The 19,763-nt window shown below is 46.5% G+C and overlaps 1 protein-coding gene across 1 annotated transcript in view; it reads right to left on the bottom strand.

Moving 5' to 3' along the window:
- Positions 1 to 19,763, bottom strand: part of ABL1 (ABL proto-oncogene 1, non-receptor tyrosine kinase) — a 65,437-nt gene that overhangs the window by 7,492 nt on the left and 38,182 nt on the right. Inside the window, 6 exon segments of the mRNA XM_042878695.1 lie at positions 1,927 to 2,111; positions 4,436 to 4,613; positions 4,977 to 5,061; positions 8,772 to 9,044; positions 13,930 to 14,225; positions 14,945 to 15,118. Coding sequence (XP_042734629.1) covers positions 1,927 to 2,111; positions 4,436 to 4,613; positions 4,977 to 5,061; positions 8,772 to 9,044; positions 13,930 to 14,225; positions 14,945 to 15,118 — 1,191 coding nt within the window.

Consider the following 19,763-nt stretch of genomic DNA (forward strand, 5'->3'; position numbering starts at 1 on the left):
GTGCAGCACACTTAAAGCAGCTCTGAGTGGCTCAGACTCCATGCTCAGCATTAGCTTCACTGTTAAAGCAGTGGAACAAGCCCCTTCGTCAGCACAGACAAGTCTCCTGCGATATGACAGAATAGAATTAGACTAATTTTGAATGTATCAGTTGTCTCAAACCTGAACGCCTTGAGATCCTTCAAGTCCTATTAAAGGCACAATTAAGAGACTTCACAGTGGATTAGCTGAAACTGTTTCACTGCAGCACTGCAGTCTCTCCTCAGTTTGACAGCTCCTCTCATCTGCAGTCTCTCCCTAGAGGACTGGCACGTTTTAATAGCTCAGTGTTTTTTGGGGTGCCCTTGTTTAGCTGCAGACTGGAAGGGAAAGAGGGGCCTGGCAGTGAGAGCAGATTTTCAGCAGATGCGACCAACGGGACCAAGTCTGCATGAGACATTTTGGTCACAGGGAAAGCTGAGCAGAAAAAGGGAGAGCACAAAAGGTTCTTGAAACAGGAGAGGCATTCAAGTCCCCAGACTCAGCGGGGATGCAGGTCAGCACCGGGGTCAGGCAGCTAACCCAGGAGTCAGCCATGCAGAATAGACTCAACACCAGTTCAACAACCTGCATGTAATTGGTTCAGTCACCCTATTCTGGTCTTAAACTGAAGAGAAAGCGATTACAATTCTGCATAAGTAAGGAAATCACATCACATTACATGGTAACACCACCAAGGGCAATTTACATTAGACATTTCTGTGCACAATTTTCTTTGATTTCTGTCTCGGGGCAGCGAGGTGAAAAGCATCTAAACCCTGGCATGGCCAGCAGCAGCCATGACCTCTGGGGACAGCCAGCTCGCTCCCATCAGATCCCCAAGTCCACCGCACTGACTGTCACTCTGCAAGGTCACACCAAGCCTAATTAAAGATACCCAATATTCCTTTCAGATCTCCAGGACTCCACCACTGCAGTACAGCAGGGCTCCCTGCAGCCACGCGGCCAGCAGCGTCACACAGCAGCTCGGAGCAGAAGAAACGCTTAGCTCAGCTCCCTCATCTCCAAAACATTTTGTGTCAGCCATGCCCTGTGAGTTCCCTCGAAACAAAGCCTCTCTCTGCACCGTTTCCTCAAAACTCCAGAGAACTTCACTGCTGCTTCACCACTGTCTGATCTTTTAAATGCACAGCAGATGCTGGGGTAACGTTTTCAAAGTGCCCCTGGGACGAAGTCCTGCAAACTTGTATCGTATGTCACCGGGCACTTCTGAGAATTTGACCAGTAGCTATGGGAGAGATATAAAACCCAAAGAAAGGCTGATAAAAAAGTAGAATGAGATTTTCTGCAGTCAGATTTCATAGAATTTAGCTCCATTTAGCTAAGCCTAGTCTTATCATCAGCACCTCAGGGCTCTTCAATAACCATTTGTCATCAAATTTTCTCTCTGTTTCTGCTCATCTCATTCCAAAGATTATTCTTTTAAAATGCAGAAAGACGAGCTCGGAGCTATCACCAGACAGACAGATACACACATAATTTTTTAACATAAAATGAACCAGATCCTCACTTTTCTCCTTAAAGTAGTTTGAAAGTTCCTGGCGATAAAGCAATATATTGCTTCACAGCTCTGTGCCAGAGCTCCATCAAGTCAGCAGCACGGCTGCCCTGCAGCCCCATTTCATACAATTCTATAAACACCACGGTGTCCTTTGTTTTCATACTTGTCAATGACTCCAACACGTAAAGCCAGGCCTGCACCCTCAGTTCTCCACACCAAGACCGACTTGGCAGAGATTAATTCCTGCACTCTGATACAACAACACAGCTCAGAGAGGGGAGCGCGCTCTGAGATGTTTCGCAGCATCCTCAGTTCACAGCCCAAAACAGGACAGGAAGTCTGCACAAGACTATCACCTGAATTAATTTGCTCATGCAAATTCTTACCCCAGACATCAGATTTAATGGAGAACTTGTTGTAGGCCAGGCTCTCCGGTGCTGTCCACTTGATCGGGAATTTGGCCCCAGCATGGGCAGTGTACGTGTCACCTGTCATCAGCCTGCTCAGGCCAAAGTCTGCCACCTTCACCAAGTGGTTCTCCCCTACGAGGCAATTTCTGGCAGCGAGGTCCCTAAAAACAAGAACGAAAACAGGCAATGAGAAGTCTATCCTGTCACTTGTAGCAAGAGCGAGGAAACAGCAAGAGGCAGTTCCCCAAAAACCCGGGCCTGCATGTGATTATTTTGATCAGGGTACTACACAGAAATTATGCAGCTCTGCGCACACATGGAAGAGGGAAAGTTATTTTCCATTCCGGCTTTGTAAGACTGGCAGCCCAACTTTTTTTTTTTTTTTTTAAATGCAAAATGAAAGCTCCAAGAACCCCCTCACTTTCAATAAAAGCTGCCACCCTCAGGATAAAAATAATGTAAAGAAATGTCAGTGCTCAAGTTATCAATAGCTGAGGAGGAGCGCTGAATTAAAGACGTCGCAGCGCCTCCCCTTCTTGCCCACCTCCCCAGCGCTTCCATGACCCAAACACCACCACTCACCCTCCACAACTCCTCTCCCAGTCCCTGTTCAGTGCCAGGTTTAACTCCCTCCCAAGTGCCACGTATCTCACAGCACAATGTTTTGTACCATACCCCCCCAAAAAGCCAGGGGTGACCATAAGGACTCAGTGACAGCACCCACAAAAGCAGCAACCCAGCTGCCAAGCGAGGAGGCAGAACAAAGCCTGTGTGGGCAGCTGCAGGACAGCAGTTTCTTCTTACTCTTTCAGCCCTAATCTTCAAACAAGAGTGGTTCTGCCCTTTTCAAACTACCCTGGCCTCTGCTATCAGTACTTATGTTTCCAGAAGGCTGGATTATAAGCAGATCGAGCCTTTCCTCCCTGTTTTTTCACCTTGGCAGGTGAGAGATGCACACGTTGCATTTGCCACCCCCCTGCTCAAACATGCTGCCAGCATCCTCAGCAATGCATAGAAACGTAAAGCACAGAAACACATTTCTCCTAATACCTGGTTTCATTAAAAACACTTTTTCAGATTATGTTACATGGAACTAAAAATTGATTCTACCAGAAAAGGTGAGATGTTCTCTAGATACGAGGCAGACTCTGCTGTTTCTTTTGCTTGTTCTGCTCAATGGGAATAAATCAGGGGGAGAAAAAAGTACATCTTACTACAAGGCCATTATATTTTCACAATGTTTTTGAATATATCTTCTTATCAATCCCGATTACTACAATGTATGTCTAAATAAAAGCTCCTCTTCATAATCAAATTCCTCCCCCTTCCTGATTCATTAAATGAGGTCACAGCCCAGCATTTGAATTCACGGATGTGAATTGTGACAACACTCTTAAAATAATTGGGTAGGTGGGTATGGGGGTGGCTGATAAGGAAAAATGCTACTATTTATTTTAGATAAATGGGTCATCAGAAATAAGATGAATTGAAATGAATGGGAGAGCAGACAAACGGGACTCACACAAAGCAGATTTTAAAGCTCACTTCCCACAGGCTGAAGGGATGGAATACTTTCAACAGAGCAATTCAAAGGGTGGAAATTTTAATTGCAGCATCACCGTTTGCTTCATTGACTGATAGAAGCATTTAAACAGCTCCTTCAGGCAGCAAAAGCAACACATGTCTGAGGAACACCTAAAACTTTACACGCGATCTTCATATTTGCCTCTATAAAAAACATGTGCTAATTCCACATTCTAGCTAATTGGGCAGGAAAGGTCACACTGTGGCACAGAGAACATCTTGTATTGAACTCAGCAGCTCTCATCTCTCACACAGGATGTGTCATTATATTGCTAGGAGGTCGCTCCTACAGACAAAGAATGCAAAGCTCCAGCTATAATTGCAGCACACTTAAAGGTCAGAGTCTTTGGGACTTTAAGACTGCAAAGACATTATTAAAGTCAAATAATTTGGACAATGGTGGACAATAATCTCTACAGAGGAGGGAAAAAGTGAAATAAACAAGAATGGACACAGGGTGAGATGGCACTAAGAGGGTGGCTTTGCTGTGAGCACCTGCGCACACCCAGCAGTGTCACCTGTCTGCAGCAGCCTTTAATGGCTGTTGAAATCAACGAAGGAGAAGAGGCTTATGTGAGCCATTAAGAGCCTGTTCCTTGAGGAAGCATTTATATCTAAGGTGTTTGTTCAAACTGAAAAAGCACTGGTATGTCTTTAACCTATGTCTGCTTCAAAAAAGAAATAAAAATGGAGAAAAGCAATCAGAAGACATCCTATAGACAGGTAGAAGAGCATCCTACAGACAGGTCAACACACTGCACCAGAACATAGCAGATAGACAGGGTGTTCAATACAGGACACGGGATGCAGCTGAAGGGAAGGCTGTGGCAATCTTAAAGTACATCAGGAGATGTAGATTCCGATTCAGATCAGATTCAGGAGCACTCAGTGCCATTCGTACCTGTGGATGAAGTTTTTCTTCTCCAGGTACTCCATGGCTGAAGAGATCTGGGTTGCCATGTAGAGCAGCACCACTGCATTGACCTCCTGCCGGTTGCACTCACGCAGATAATCCAACAGATTCCCATAAGTCATGAACTCTGTGATGATGTAGAAAGGAGGTTCCCGTGTGCACACCCCTATGGACCAAGATAAAGTTCACTGTCAATACCTGAGAGTATCAGCGACCCTTCAAGTCTGTCATCTCAGGCAACGTATATCTGTAACGGCTGCAAACAGGGGGACTGCACAGAGAATGAGTTTTGCTTGGAAGTGGTTAACAGAGGATTTTAATTTCCTGCTTCAGGCTCTGGCAACTTGAAACGTTAGGGAGACGAGATCATTAAAAATCATGTATTACCGGTACAAATCGTGAATTTTGCCAGACAATAAGTGCCTGTATTTAAAGCCTTGGTATGGTAAGCAGCTTATCTGCTCCTTAACATCCATATCACTGCACAAGGGTTTAGTTCAAATCCCCCTGCTTGGTATTTATCACTTACCTAATAATTGCACCAAGTTCGGATGCTTGATCTCCTTCATTACTGCAGCTTCTTTCAAGAACTCTTCCACCTCCATGGTATCCTCCTGCAGAACAATAGCAAAGCTTTGGCAAGGACAGCGTGCACAGAGGAGGACACAAAAAGAACTGCAAAGTGACAGCATCAGCCCCAGTTCTTTCAAGGTAGTTTTTCCCCGTAGCCACATCACAATGCCAGGGAGCAAGGAACATTTTTTGTTTTGCTGGGGCTTTTTTTGTAGGATTTTTGTAAAAATACGTTTTTATCACTCTTATTGTAAGGGAGCTTTTTTGGGCAAGAAAATCCATATCCCTTTTGTGAAGGGCCTCTCACAGGACCACTCAGGAGTTGAAAAGGAAAAAGCTCAGCGCGCTTGTTCCTAACAAGAAAAAAAACCCACACAGAATCAACAGCACGGAAAGAAATGAAACAGGAACAAAACCAAAAGAAAGCCTACACCCAAGCTAAGGTCTGAGCCACTGCTGAGATGCAAGCCTCCAGTTTCAGTGGGTCTGAGCAAGAAAACCCCACTGCAAAGAGAAGCACGGCCAACAGCAGGGGAATTGAGAGCCCGAGGTTTCACAGATTTCATCCCTGGCATTTAGAGCCTGACCCATGACGTAATGGGTCTGGGCAGATGTGTCACTGCCTATTTGTTGAGCACCATAAAGTTGCTTGGCACAACAGAAAGCTGAGGAAGATCCAATCTTGCTCAGAAGATACATATTCTGAAGCAAATATACCCCCACGGCCCGAAGGTCATTTCAAAGTGGTGCAAAAATACAGATCCATTCCTAAAGCAATGCTTCTTTCTAAATCCATATTTTTTTTTTTCATCGGTGGATTAATGTTGACAGCCTACATGGACGAAGTGTTTTAAGGAAGGATTGGAAAGGATTTACTGCTGCTGGTGAGAATGATAACAGTGGGCTGCTGCTGTAAGATCCAGCCAGCACTCTGCTCTGCAGTTAGCGATGAGAGCCTCTTTCAAACAGCTTCAATCCATCATTCACTATTCGTTGCCAATTAGCTTGATTGGCAGCTGTGTTTTTCTGAACACGCTCTGTCAAAACGAATCGCCCAAAGGTCCTGGGGAACAGAACCGTAAACCATTTTCTTTAGCAAAGGAAACAGGGTTAATAATCCAGGTTGCAAAAGGAACCTAAACACGCACTTATCTTATGTATGCTATGCAGGCTGCACAAGGCTGCTCCTCTGCATTGCTGCTCCGTGGTTTTAAATCTATTGCCTTTCACTGACCAAATTAATAGGAAGGATGCATGCAGAGAATTACAGTAACAGTGATTTCCCTGAAAATCTGATGGCAGAATTTTACCAGCTTCCATCTTCCGCTGTACAAAACCACAGAACAAATAAAACAGTTCCAGCAATACAGTATTTTCCCAGAAAAAAACAGGGCAATGCCTCAACCTGCACTTGCACAAAGCTCACCAAGGAACAGCTCCATGCTGCCCCATCTGCTGGGGTAAAAAAACATTAAATAAAGCTGGGCAGCTCCCAGCAGCTCAACACTGAACAGCCCTCACAGGGAACTGAGTTTGGGGCACAGGCACTGAGACAGGGCACGATGCTCCAGTGCAGTCCCTGCAGCCCTCCTGCCCCTTTCAACAGGATCAGGAGCAAAAAAGCAAACACAGAGCACGTCGTGTCATGGCCACAGACCCTGTGAAATCCTGCTGTGTCTGATGCAGGTCGCTGGGTTTCCCATTAAACATTCCAGTGGGAACCATCTACACCCCAACACGCTGCCTAGCATTTGCCAGTTACATGAGGCTGAAAAAACAGCCTGTGCAGCATTTGTCTTCTCGTGTGATCCAGGCTCTGTGCTAGCTGTAACACGACAGAAAACTGAATGACAAACGGGTGCTGCTGAGCACTGCTCCACAACATGAACTGCGTGGATCCTCGGTGCCTTCAACCCTCCCTCCCCTCCATCCTTCTTCTGGAGTAGACAGGGAAGGAACAAGGAGAACCGTGTGAAGCTGTGAAAAACATTCTCTGGCAGAAAACGAAGCGAGTCACTTGAAGCTGCCGAGGGCTTGTTTTCCCATGTAGAACTGGAATATAAATGCCATTTTTAAGTATCGCCCAAAACTTTGAAGGCAGCTGTAGCCCCACCTGTCAAGCACCAGACTGATGGATTTAAAGAAGGTGGAGTATAAATTTGCTTTTAAGGATGGTTTTAGTGTGCATAATTGCAGACTGAAGTGTTTCTTAACTCTCTTCTTGGTTCTTCCTGCATTCCCCAGTGGCACACACTGTTCCATATTACATTATGAACCACTTTCAGTCATGTTTCATTAAATATTTATTTGATGTATTCGAAACAGTCATGGTCTGTATTGAGGTTTCTCCAACGCACAAACAGAGATTCGATGGCACTACGCGTCGTTTGCCTTTCTTGATGGGTTTTAGAGACATGGTACAGGAATGCAGCAGTGATACTCCGGTACAGACGAGGGACAGGAGGCATCAGGGATCCTCACATCACAGCCAGGAAGCAGAAAGAAGACGCTGCAGCAAACTGAACGTTCCGAGAAGCAATCTGTCTCTCTCATGTATGGCGTGGACTCTTTGCTCCCCCTGCTCACAGCCCGGTCCCACCGCACAGCGCCCCGAGCAGCCCCGCAGTCCCCGTGCGGTGGCCCTAACACTAGGTGTCACCCGCTGCCTGTGTAAGCTGCTGCTTCTGCTCTTCTCCACTGGGGAGCCGGAACGGGAATCTCCACCATACACAAAAGGCCAAAATGGAAATGCTTTCTGCGGCCATAGCAACCCAGAAAAACTGAGGTTGCCGCTGTTCAGACAGCAAGGAAGAAATATTTTCCCCAAAGCCAGGCAGTTTTCTCCCCCTGACACTATACATCTATACAGCTCTCTGCACTTCTAAAGTTCCATTGCAAAAAAAAACCATCAAAACCCAAGAAGAAACAAACAAAAAGCCCTCTTCTGTTTGTTTCTGCAAGACCAACCCACATGTCCATGCGAGGATAGAAAACATGGTGTCAAGTTAGCATAAAACTCCTATTAAGCAATCAAATGCAATGTGTGTGGATGGTGCCAGAAGATCTCAAGACACATTTATAAACATAAATGAATTAAGCAATGACCTTCTGAACTCAGAGCATTATTTGCATTTCAAGAGGCAAGGAGACCAAGACTCAGGAATAAGGGAGCGGAGCCAGAAGCAGAACTGATTATCCAGTCCCTCATTAAGCCCTCTTACGAATTTTAATACACTTTAGCTTGGATGCACTTTTTCCTCCTCTTATATCTTCTGATAATAAACAGCTGTGAACAATTGCCTAAGACTACTGGGTACAAGGAGCCTGTCTTTTGGGAAAGAAGTCACATGAGACAGACAATCAAAGCATTAAGAGTTTCCCTGAAATACAGGCTTTGAATTTTATGTTGGCTGAGTCACAGTCCCCAACCTTCCTTAATACATCAACTTGTGTTAGCATGTTCACCTATGATCAGCACACCTTTGCCCCCTCTTGAACGCAAGGGATGCCACAGCAGTACCTCTCTAAGATTTCATCTGTTCTAAAGCAAAAGCTGCTCTGTTAACACCCTCCCTTGCTCAGTTTACACAGAGAATCATGAACTCATCAAGCTATTTACTATTCTAGGCCAAAGTACAGAAAGGCACAGCCATCACCAACCCCAAATTGTCACGTGGGGCTGGAGGAAGTCAGCCAGCTTGAACTCACTTCCTGCTGAAAAGGAGACAAACAGGACTGCTCAGGGTCCTACCTTTAGGGTCTTCACAGCCACTGTGAGGCTGTACTTCTTCCAGACTCCTTCATACACCTCTCCATACTGCCCACCGCCCAGCTTGTGCTTCATAGTGATGTCAGTTCTCTCTATCTCCCACTTGTCATAGTTTGGAGACACCCCATAAATAGTGGGCTTGTTGCGCTTGGGCGCCGGGTAGTGCAAAGTGGTGATGAGCCCATCTGCTACCGTTGAATGATGATGGACCAACTCTGCCAAGGTGTTGAAGCGGCTCTCTGAAGAGACGTACAGCTGAGGGAGCAAGGAGAACAGAAAGCTCAGTCACGTCACTCACACTGGAGCATCCACCTGCAGAAACCACGTTGTGAAGTCACGACAGAGAAGCCCCGCATCACGTCCACTTGAGCTGCAGCACCACGAGCTCTGCAGAAGCCTGGAGCTGCAAAAGATCAACATCTGCATGGGAAGTGCACAGATTCTAAAGAAACAGACACGCTTTGCTGAAATAGCATGGGAGGAATGACTGCAAATAGCACTGCACTGGCATGCTGTTGCTTGAAATGGTTTTCTGGTCTGGTCAGTGAGGGTTGTGGGATGCTTCTCAACAGCAGGGATTTCCTACCTCTGCGTCTTGATCACATTATTATTATTATTTCAATTATGACATTTTACCTTCCTATTTTATGAAGTTTCAGTAACAAACTGGTAGCTTCCCTGCTGTTGGCCTAAGTAAGATAGCTGGCCCGCTGCATCCTTGACATGGGCACAGATCAGTAACAGAAATAAAATTATTACTGAGTGGGGATCTGTCAAGACACATTGGTAACCCATGTTTGTTACCTTTTAACATCCAAAGAGAAGCTCCACTTTGAGCCTAAAAGCTTATGGTAGGCAATGGACAAGTGATTCCCTGCTACAATTTAGTACTTCCAATTTCACACTCAAGATCAATCTTCTGCTACAGGAGGTGACAAAAGCCACAAACACAGTAAGAACAAAGTGGTGCTGGTAGCACTTGATGGAGAGGGAGAAACCTTCTGACTCACTGGATATGCACTCAACAGTGCAGTCTGTGCATGTGCAGCATCCATCTGTCTCATTTTGCAAGGCAGGGAAGCTGACAGGGATGCCAATCATCCCCAAATCCCAGACCTGCGGCCAAGCACTACTTCCTCCACCCAGACAGAATGCTTGGATGGAGAAAGAAAACACATCTGTGAAGTTCCAGCAATAAGTGAACATGTCTAACAGAAAATGGAGATGCATTTGCAGAGGGGGAAAAAATGTTTGCAGGGAAGGAAGAAAAAAGGTCAAACTTGAGGAGTCTTTGAACTGGAGACTGGCAGATTCTGTACAGATGCTCCTTTGCAAGCATCTATTTACTATAAAAATGAGAATAAGAGGCACTGGAGAAGAACAAATGTTCTGAAGGTTACATGAGCACTACGAATAAATACAGAAAATGAAAAGGTGAGTGAAAACAGCAGCTGCATCACCTACGGCAGCCAGAGTGACAGGAGAGGCCTCTTAGCACCCTGCTTCCCCAACTCCCTGCTTCAGTTTGTGAAAATCAGGCAAAGGCTTAAGGATGGATGGTGACAGCATTGGCAGCAGCTGCTAAATCACACATGCCATGGACATTGTAAAAAGAACTGCAATGGTAAAATGCTCAGCTCAGACACACGGCATCACCCCAAGAAGACAAAATACAGGAGAACACAACCCACAAATTGGTCAGTGACTGCTACAAGCTGTAGGGTGACTGCTGGCTTTCAAGCTTTGCCCTTTGCAACAGAGCAATGCCATCTGTAAGTTTTCTGGAACATGAGCATTATCCAACAAAGGCAGCGACACCGAGAAGCCAACCTTCCTGCTGCAGAGGAATCACAGCCCCCATTACAATGGGGACGGCACCCAGGCTCCAGGGAGTGGGAGAAGATGCACAGTGGCCAACATGCCTGTAAATCACTTGAACAAAACAATTACCTGCTTGAACCTGAACCATTAACTACTCTGATGATAACCTATTTATTCTCCTTTTGCTACATTTGCTGATGGCAAAGCTCCTATGGAAGTTCTGGGGAGCGAGAGCTCAGTTTCTAACCAAACTGAGTCAAATATTTTTTTGCTGAAGTAACTGGATCAAACCTCAACACCTGTCATGGCCGGGGTGAAATCACCTTAAAAACAGATGTTCTGAGAACAGAAGGGTGCCAACTTAAGAGAGACTCTTACCGCTGCATGGCAAGAAGCAAACAGTTCTTCAGACCACCGAGTGTTTGCCAGCACAATCAGAATGTAAATCAATGTCAATTTGGGAAGCACTTGCAGGGTGAGCAGTGGAACAAGCTGTTCCTGTGTTACACCGAGGACTAAAATGTGTAAAATGTGTATAAAAGTGAGGATAGATGTGTCAAATTGTGCTGAACTCTTGGATCACCTGGAATTATTAAGGAACCATGGAGAAGGAAGCTGTCCTTGCTTTTATGCTGCCTGCATCTCACAATCTCACAGAAATGAGAAATATTTCTATTTTTGTGACAGATTATACGATCCTATGAGAAGGAAGTTAAATAGATGGCCAAAGGTTTCACAGCAAACCTGTTACAGGTTGGGGAACAGAACTCAGGATCCCCATGCCCAGGCCGTGGGACAGCACTTCATGCCTTCACACACACAAACACAAATGGAAACTAAACCAAAAAAAACACCCACCCACCACACATGCTCATTTTGGAGGCAATTTTTCTCCCCCTGGCTCCCTGACTGGAGGTAGGGGTGCTGATCCATGTGAACCACATCCTTAACCCAAAGGGATTCCCACCCTGCCATCAGCCAACAACCTGAAAAGCCTACACCAAAAAGCTGATTGAGATTCACAGTAAAGGAGCTGACCTGCATGCAGTTAAGCCACGAGCTAAGGAAGGTTCCACAGTGAAGGAAGCTCCAAGAGAAGCAAGACACGTCCTGTGCCCCTAATACTGAGGACAGCAGGATTTCACACAGTGGCTGGGCAATGCTGTTTGCTCAGTCTGGTTACTCAATAGAAACCTTCTACTACCAAGTCAGGAAAACCAAGTGCTCTGCTCCACGGAAGTGGTTTACCAAACGACTAGCTGCACCATGCCAGCCAAATCAAAAAGGTCATTTTGAGTGTCTTATTTAAATAATTAAAAAAAAAAAAACCACACAAAACATTAAGAGGTGGTCCGGAAGAATACGTCCCATTAAAATGGGAAAGAAAAAAAAAGGCTCCCTGAGGAACTGATGCTGAATCTCAGTGCTAAACTGATGCTAAAGCTAAGTACACATCTCCCATCTTTCCCTCTTCCTCTTTCTTACAGCAAAAAGACAGCACAGGGCTCTGCGATGCATGGCACACCCCACACCAAGCAGTTGTTGTGCACACTTCTGTAAAAGCTCTTTGCTCTCACAGTTGCAGGACACAATCCATCACAGCCATTCACCCTTCCTGCAGCACTTGCTGACGCTAAGCTCCTCAGACAGGCTGACTAACGATACAGCAGGCCGTGGCAGCCCCAGGTGCCCAGGGAGCTGGAGGTAGCAGCTTTCCTTCTGCAGAGCCACGCAGTGCTGCAGCACAGGTAATGGAGCATGACAGCAGCAGCTCTGAGATCCGGCAGCCTCCATTTCACGAGGGGAAAGCAGAGATATTGGCTGCCTGTACTCCTCACCCTAAACTCTGGCAGGTGAAAGGAAGAGCGGCAGGCTGGAGGTGGGCCACAGAGACAGCGCGCTGCTGCCCAGTTTGTTAACACAAATGGAAACAAATGAGACTTAACATGCCAGGCTGCTAATTGCAGCGTGGCACAGCGTAATTCCCTTCCCTCGGCACACGGCCACCTCCTCCCAAAGCCCAGCACTCGCTCACTGCTGCTTCTCTGTTTTGCATTTCCAACCACCACCGGCTGCAGGTCTGTTTTAGTGCATTGTGCTGACCTGCACATTTTATCAAAAAAACACCAATTCAAGCAACTTTGTGGGAAATGAACAGTTGACCTGAGCAATACAGAGCTGAACAAATTATTGCTTTGGGGGGATAAAAACGGCTCTGCTGGGATGAAAGCCTTCATACACCGAAACCTCCTGCAGTTAAAATGAAGAACGTGCCATGGCATGAGGGACACATGATTATTTACACTGACTGAGGGAGGCCGGGGTTCAGAATGTTCACATGTGCACACTGCTCATCTGCCAGCATCCATGTGAGTCAAAGGGGAATCAGCTACAGGGACAGCAGGAGGAAGGATACTGCAGGTCACCACGCACACCCCTGAGCGTGCAGCACATCTGCAACTCACAGTGCTGATTTCGACCACAGAGCGTCTACAAAGGAGGAAAAAGGAAGAACCAAAGCACTGTAACTTGGATATATACCACTTTCAATAACTGTCAATTACCAGGTGCTGGCAAGAGCCTCAGCAGCCATGCTCCAGATCCATGCTGCAACTTCTGCAGAGATCTGAAGAGGTAATGCTCACAATAGATTCATTAAAAACAAGAATTGCTGAAACCTAATGCCAGCCAAAATGTTTCCATGAAATTCCAACAAAAATCTGTGGAAAACCTCATTCTTATGTTAACGTTTCTCTGCAGCATCCATTGAAACGCAGCACAGTTGGAGTGCATAAAGATAGAAAAGAAAGAAGATGACACTGGAAAAGGGGTCCATACAAATTAGAAGGTGCCTACCCATTTTCAGTGGTCACATGGAAATACTGTGGAGAAATTAAAATAGTTTAAAATGAGGCTGAATAGTTCAAAAGGTATTCTGTTCCTAAACTTACAGGGCTATTAGCAACAGGCACAGACTTCTCTGATTTGGCACTCCTAGAGGTTCTTTTGAACATCTGTAATGAAAATCCATTGCCAGATAGCATCTTATTGATGGTATCTACTGCATTCAGCTCTGATGTAGCTCTGGGATGGCAGTTTGCTACTGAGCTGTGTTACATCTCAGCAGCTGGCTAAAGGAATAAGCGTGCTTCATCACAGCCTGGTCAGAAGCTCACAGTTCATTATAACTGCGGATGCTGAACACTGTGATCGGGGCTCACAATTGCACGTTTCAATTATTACTCCTCGACCTTGAGCACTAGTGCACAAAGCACTCCAGCAAGGTTTCCTCTGGCAGCACGGGCAGCCTGCAGCCTACCTTCCCATCGGACGCAGTGTTTATTCTGTAGTGGTACACCCTTCCCTCGTAGCGCAGTGAAATTGATCTCTGTCCTGGACTGCTCTCACTCTCTCGCACGAGAAAGCTGCCATTGATGCCGCTGCTCAGGAGGTACTCAGCAGCATTACGTGACACCGGTCCGTGGTACCAGGAGTGTTTCTCCAAACTGTTCACTGGGGTGATGTAGTTGCTGGGTACCCAGCCTTGTCCATTCTTCGTTTGGGCCTCACACCATTCGCCATTATGATTGTAACCCAGGACACGAAGCTTTTCACCTAAGCACAACCAGAGAACACATTTAGACACAGCAAATCTAGGAGCAGAGTAAAAAGATGGATTATTTCTGGCTTACAGGTCGTTAGAATGGGTATCTGACTGAGCAGGGACCATGTGTGTCTCTTTAAGCTTAAGTGGACCACTGAAGCCAAATAGAATGACATGCATGCTCCAAGGGTCTGTGAAATTTTCATGCAGTTCTGCAGCAGTTCTGATGCTGTCTGAGCTTAAAAAAAAAGATTCCAACAAATTTTATTTGAGCTGAGTTGGCTTGATGGGGCTAGACCAGGAGTGGATAAATGGCAAAAATCTGTTCTGATTAGCAAGCAAGCAGACTTGAAGTGCACATAAGGAATGAGAGGATCAAGTAAGAAAACACTGCATCTGCACAGTCATTTTTCATAGGAGGACTGCATGCTGGAGAACAATAAAAATGACAAAGACCTGCATCTGAAGTCTGCCTACTTCAATTTCTCAGCTCAAATTCTTGTTCTTAGTGGAGACCTCCTTCTGACACAACCTTGTCCAATGCAAAAACCTCAAATAGTTTTAACCTTTTAGAAGGTTATGACTTCAAGAAATATTTGTATTTGTTTCAGAAGAATTCCCACAGTAAAAAAATTCCACAGTGTGTAGCGCATAACTCGGCTGTTCCACTGTGGCTTTCCTTTCTGTGCTTCTCACTGATTCCTGATCCCATCCTGCACAATTCTCTTACCTTTAGTTATGCTGAGAGTGTTGTCCCCACTTGCCACAAAATCATACAGTGCAACAAACAGGTGGGGGTCATTTTCACTGGGGCAAGACAGGAGGTTCTCCTTGGAGTTCCAGCGAGCGGCTTCACTCAGCCCCTGGGGCTCAAAATCTGACACGACTGGCCTCTGGAGGGCTTCTGCAGGAAGAAAGGGGAGAAAAGCAGGTTCATTCTTGCTGATAAAAGCCATCTGCTTAGCCCTCGTGCTACAATTTTTCTAATTTTCTCAACATCCGCGCTCCTCACGTATGGATCATCCCTTACAGCAGACCTCCTGCCACATGCACACAGTGCTGTGGCTGCGGAGCCCCTTCCCATCACATGAGCTGCCTGCTCTGGCCATGAAGCAGAAGGAAACCCCCTGCCTGCAGGCAGTGCTGCTCACGTCAGCTGCTGGCTCTCCATAAATCCTTCAGTCTTACCTAAGTGCTGCAATGGTTAGACTTGAAATAAGCAGACACCTCTAAAAGGTAAATCCCTTAATTACCCTATAAATGAAATCACCGGAACTTGAAACACTGAAAGTCAGGCAGGATGAGATTTATAAGATGTGGTGTACACAGAGTTAGATATGTATTTTTGTAGTCTATGCTATTTTTAATCATCTCTCCTCTTATTTGAGTAAAAGCTGGGCCATTTCTGTTACCTCTCTGCCACCTGCCGCTCTCAAGAGAAGCACACAGAGCGTATGCTGCACCATGCACTCTGCAGGAATCTTACAGGCCTTGAGAAAAAACTGATTCCCAAAAACTGAGCTTCAAACATGCACAGTGAGGCACATTAGGTGTGTAATAATCAGTCAATATCAGGCATATCCAAGTAGGTTGGAGAATTCGGTTCCACTGCTTCCTGCCAGTCCTTCCCTCCAAAGCCTGGGGAAGGCTGCTGGGATGTCACCAGGAGGTTGGCTGCACATTGTGCCAGTGTGTCAGCCCAGGGGTGACCGCACAACGCACATCCATGCTTTGGGGATGGGGCTGTCAGAGGCAGGAGATCCCCTTTCAGAAAACGAAGCTATCAGCACTTCACCACACAAATGTAGCTGGCAGACAGCTGTGAGCAGCAATGCTGCCCAACACAGCACACAGCAGGCCCTGCTCCTTGTGGGCTGACCGTAACCTCGGCAAGGAAGGAAAACGCCTGCCCCATGGGGTCTGATTCAACAGGAAGGCCGGAAATCCAAGGCAGGCTCCCCTCCAGCACAGCCAGGCCCATGCGCAGCCAGGAGAGGGATGAGGAGGGAGAAGCTTGATGGACTGTGACAACACGCGCTGCTAAAGGTCTGGGCCCCTAGAGGAGGCTATTAGCAGATTCAGGACACAAATCTAAGATGCAAGAGAACTGGAGAGGAAAGGTCTGTCTGGGTTCCCTGTACAGCCAGCTGTCGGCAGCATTCACCTCTCTTTGCAACACCCCTGGTAAATCTGCCCAGACGTGATCACGCTTCAGAGCAGCAGACAGTGCAGCTCATTCACATCGCTGCTCAGAGAGCTGGTGGTGCCCCAGCCCCGCAGGCACCCGAGGTCAGGGGATGGCTCTGAGCACCTATGGAGCCGTGCTGTCCCCGTCCATTGCGGGGAGTGGGACACGATGGCCTTTAAGGGTCCCTTCCGACTCAAACAGTTCTGTGATTTTATGACGAGAGTCTTTTCCAACACACTATAGCTTCTTCACCACCTACACTGGTCTTATCCACAGCTTCACAGCACCACTGAGCCCCTCAATAGACCAGATGTCTCTGACGAGTCAGCCCAGCTGCTGTGCCACAGGGCAGTGCCCTCACTCGGTGATGCGGCAGGAGGCAAGTCGAGCTCCATTGGTGAGCTCCATTGGTGAGCTCCATTGGTGAGCTCCATTGGTGATCACCCAGCTGCGATTCCTCCAGGCAGCCACAAAGCTTGCTGCTGCATCTCTGCAAAACCACAGCTTGATTCCATCGCACCGTGCTCAGGTGGCACCTGGATGCCTGGGAGGAGTCCCAGGGCAGCAGTGTAATTCAGCTCCGCACTCGCAACAGCTAAACACAACTCTCCAATAGCAGACTAGGAAATGAGAGAGCAAGAGCTTTTATTCTGAGGCATCAGCCATATAGATGCCTTTTTTTTTTTTTTTTCCCTAAATTAAGTCTGCACCAGGAGATGTTTATGTTTGTACACCAAAAGATTTCATAAGCATAGCTATCCCTGCTAATTACTGTTTATGCGAAGCCATGAATCACTGCTAGGGACTGTGTAAGAAGTTCTGTGATGTGAACAGTGCTGGTCCAGACCAACACAAGCAAATTCCCTTAAAAATGTAAGTGAAGGGTTGGAAAAGAGGCAGAAGCACAGCATGACAAGCAGCTCCGCCACAGCTGACGGCGGGGCAGTCCTGGGGGGAAGGAGGAGACCTCCTGTCTCCCTGCAAAACAAACATCCTGTGCTCTTACAAACTGTGCTCGCATTTTTTCCACAAGGTTTCCAAAGCAAGGGAGAACAGAATACACTCAGTAATCTCTTTGGAGTCGAAGCACATGCTGTCTAAAGTTTTTCCTCTCCTTACCTTCCTCCTTCCTTCCTTTTCCCCTAAAAGAAATTAGGATATGGGGCAGAATCACTGCAGACTTAATGCACTCCCAAAGCTCCCAGCCTCTCTGTCCCACCGATTTCCTTACTGGTCACTGACAGATTCCCTATCCCTGATGGAACAATATTATCTTCCAGGAGAAAGGACCAGCATCCACAGACAGCATCTGGTTCCTGCTTCATTGCCCACACACAAAGAGGGCCCGCAGTCAAACACAGTGCTTTGCCTTAAGAAATGCTAAGTACCCTCAATGGCACGGCTTCTCCCACTCCCACTGAAAGATCACTCCATTATCTTCCATCCATTGCTAATTTCTTTTTGGAGAGTTCACTCTTCTATGAGCCTGCAGGTTCCACTACAGCTCATTCATTGGGTATTTTCCATTTGTAACCCTTTAACAACACAGTGAATACCATCTTCAACCAGAGAGATGATCACAGTTGTGGATGCACAGAGAGGAATAGTGGATCTAGCAGAAATTCAGAGTTTATTTTTAAGTCTGCTACTAAACTGCTGCCTAATCTTAGATTAAAATATCTGAGAGAAGAAGGGGAAAGAGTGGCTAGATCCAACTGAATCATAAATGACACCTCTGTATTTCTGAAAACTTCAGAAATGAAGCTTTTGGTTTGGTTTCTTTACACAGCAGAAGTGGTGAGGTTTGCCCATTTCAGAGCCCTGGGGAGGGGCAGCACTGAACAAGAACTACAGAGGTTTGGAGCTGTAGTGCCCCATCTTCTTTAGCAGCTCAGGACTGAGAAAGGAAGATGAACATGGGTCTGTGATGATCGGTTTTAGGTCTGAAGACAGCTCTAGTTGTATGAAATCGTAATACTTTTCTCACCACAATCCACGGGAAACAGTAACAAGCATCATCAGCCAGGTTTTTTTGATAAGGATGGGACAGGCAAGAACCACTGCAGCAAGCACACAACTAGCAGGCCACTACAGAGCCAGAACACTTATTTAAAAGCAAAAACTCTACTGAGAGATGGCAGATGTGAGGCCAAGAGGTGAGGAGCAGAAAACATAAGGAGAACACAAACAGAAGGCTCTTCCCCAGGAGGCCATGGCTATGGGCTTCTCCTCCCCGAGCTCCTCTGCTCTGACTGTAACAAAACACACTGAATTAAGAAAAAAAAAGATATATGGGCAATCTGACAGCTGGCAGGGCAGAAAATGCTTCGGTTTGAAAACAAAGGGCTTGAGTAGTGCCTCTACACCAGTTTTCAGTTTCAGAGAGGATGCTGACAGGTTTTAAACAAGGTTTCTGCTTTTCAGTGGTAGAGCAAGCCCAAGAAGGCAGCGAGACTATTCCAGCCCCTATTTGGGACATGGACACGTTCTGCTTTCCAGATCAGATTGGCAGCAGTACTTGCTGTGCCTCGTCCCTTCTACTCTTTACCCTTTCTTGGTGTGAAGTGAGGGTGGAATTATTCAGTTTGGCACAGGCAAAAAGGAGGAAGCAGATGACAGAAGTTCAGATATCTCACATTCAAAAACAATATTTACTAGGGGGGATAAAACTGAGAGCAAAAAACGGCCAGCTTAAAACACGAGCATGGAAGCTCAGTAATCACACAACCAGTTCAAACGTATTTTTGATCACATTAAAACAATCTCCGAGGTCTCAATTCAGCCAAATGCCAACACACAGCATGCAGGGCGGTCTGCCCACACCCTGCCATGGCACACAGAGACACTGAGGTTGGAAAAGCCCTATCACCACCCCAGGTCCAACCCACGTGCCCACTGACACATCCCTCAGTTCCCATCCCCATAGGTCTGACACACCTCCAGGGACAGCGACCCCAGCACCCCATGGGCAGCTGTGCCAGCCCTACACCGAATTATTCCTCCTGCCACAGCACTGAGGGGATGTCACAAAGCATCCTCCTTCCTGCAGGTTAACAGAGAACACGAAGCTCTGAGAACCACCGCAGACAGAAACCTTTCAGACTGCTTGGCCAACACACGGGTTGGTGCACCTACACAGTGGGACTTGGAGCAGCCTCACAGTGTTCTGAGCCTCTTCTGCAGACCCCAATCTCAAAACAACACCTTCAAGAAGTTCATTTGCTAATTCTACAAACTTGATTCTCTGAGCCCGGTGCTAGCCATCACACATACTGTCACACTGCTTTTTTACAAAGCACGAAAAACAAAAGAGATTGAATTAGGTAACGTTCTTTCTATCCTCCCAGCTGCAAATGGTTTG

Source organism: Lagopus leucura, unplaced genomic scaffold (assembly GCF_019238085.1).
Source record: "Lagopus leucura isolate 7727_CA_CO unplaced genomic scaffold, USGS_WTPT01 Super-Scaffold_100022, whole genome shotgun sequence".
Classification (NCBI taxonomy): Eukaryota; Metazoa; Chordata; class Aves; order Galliformes; family Phasianidae; genus Lagopus; species Lagopus leucura.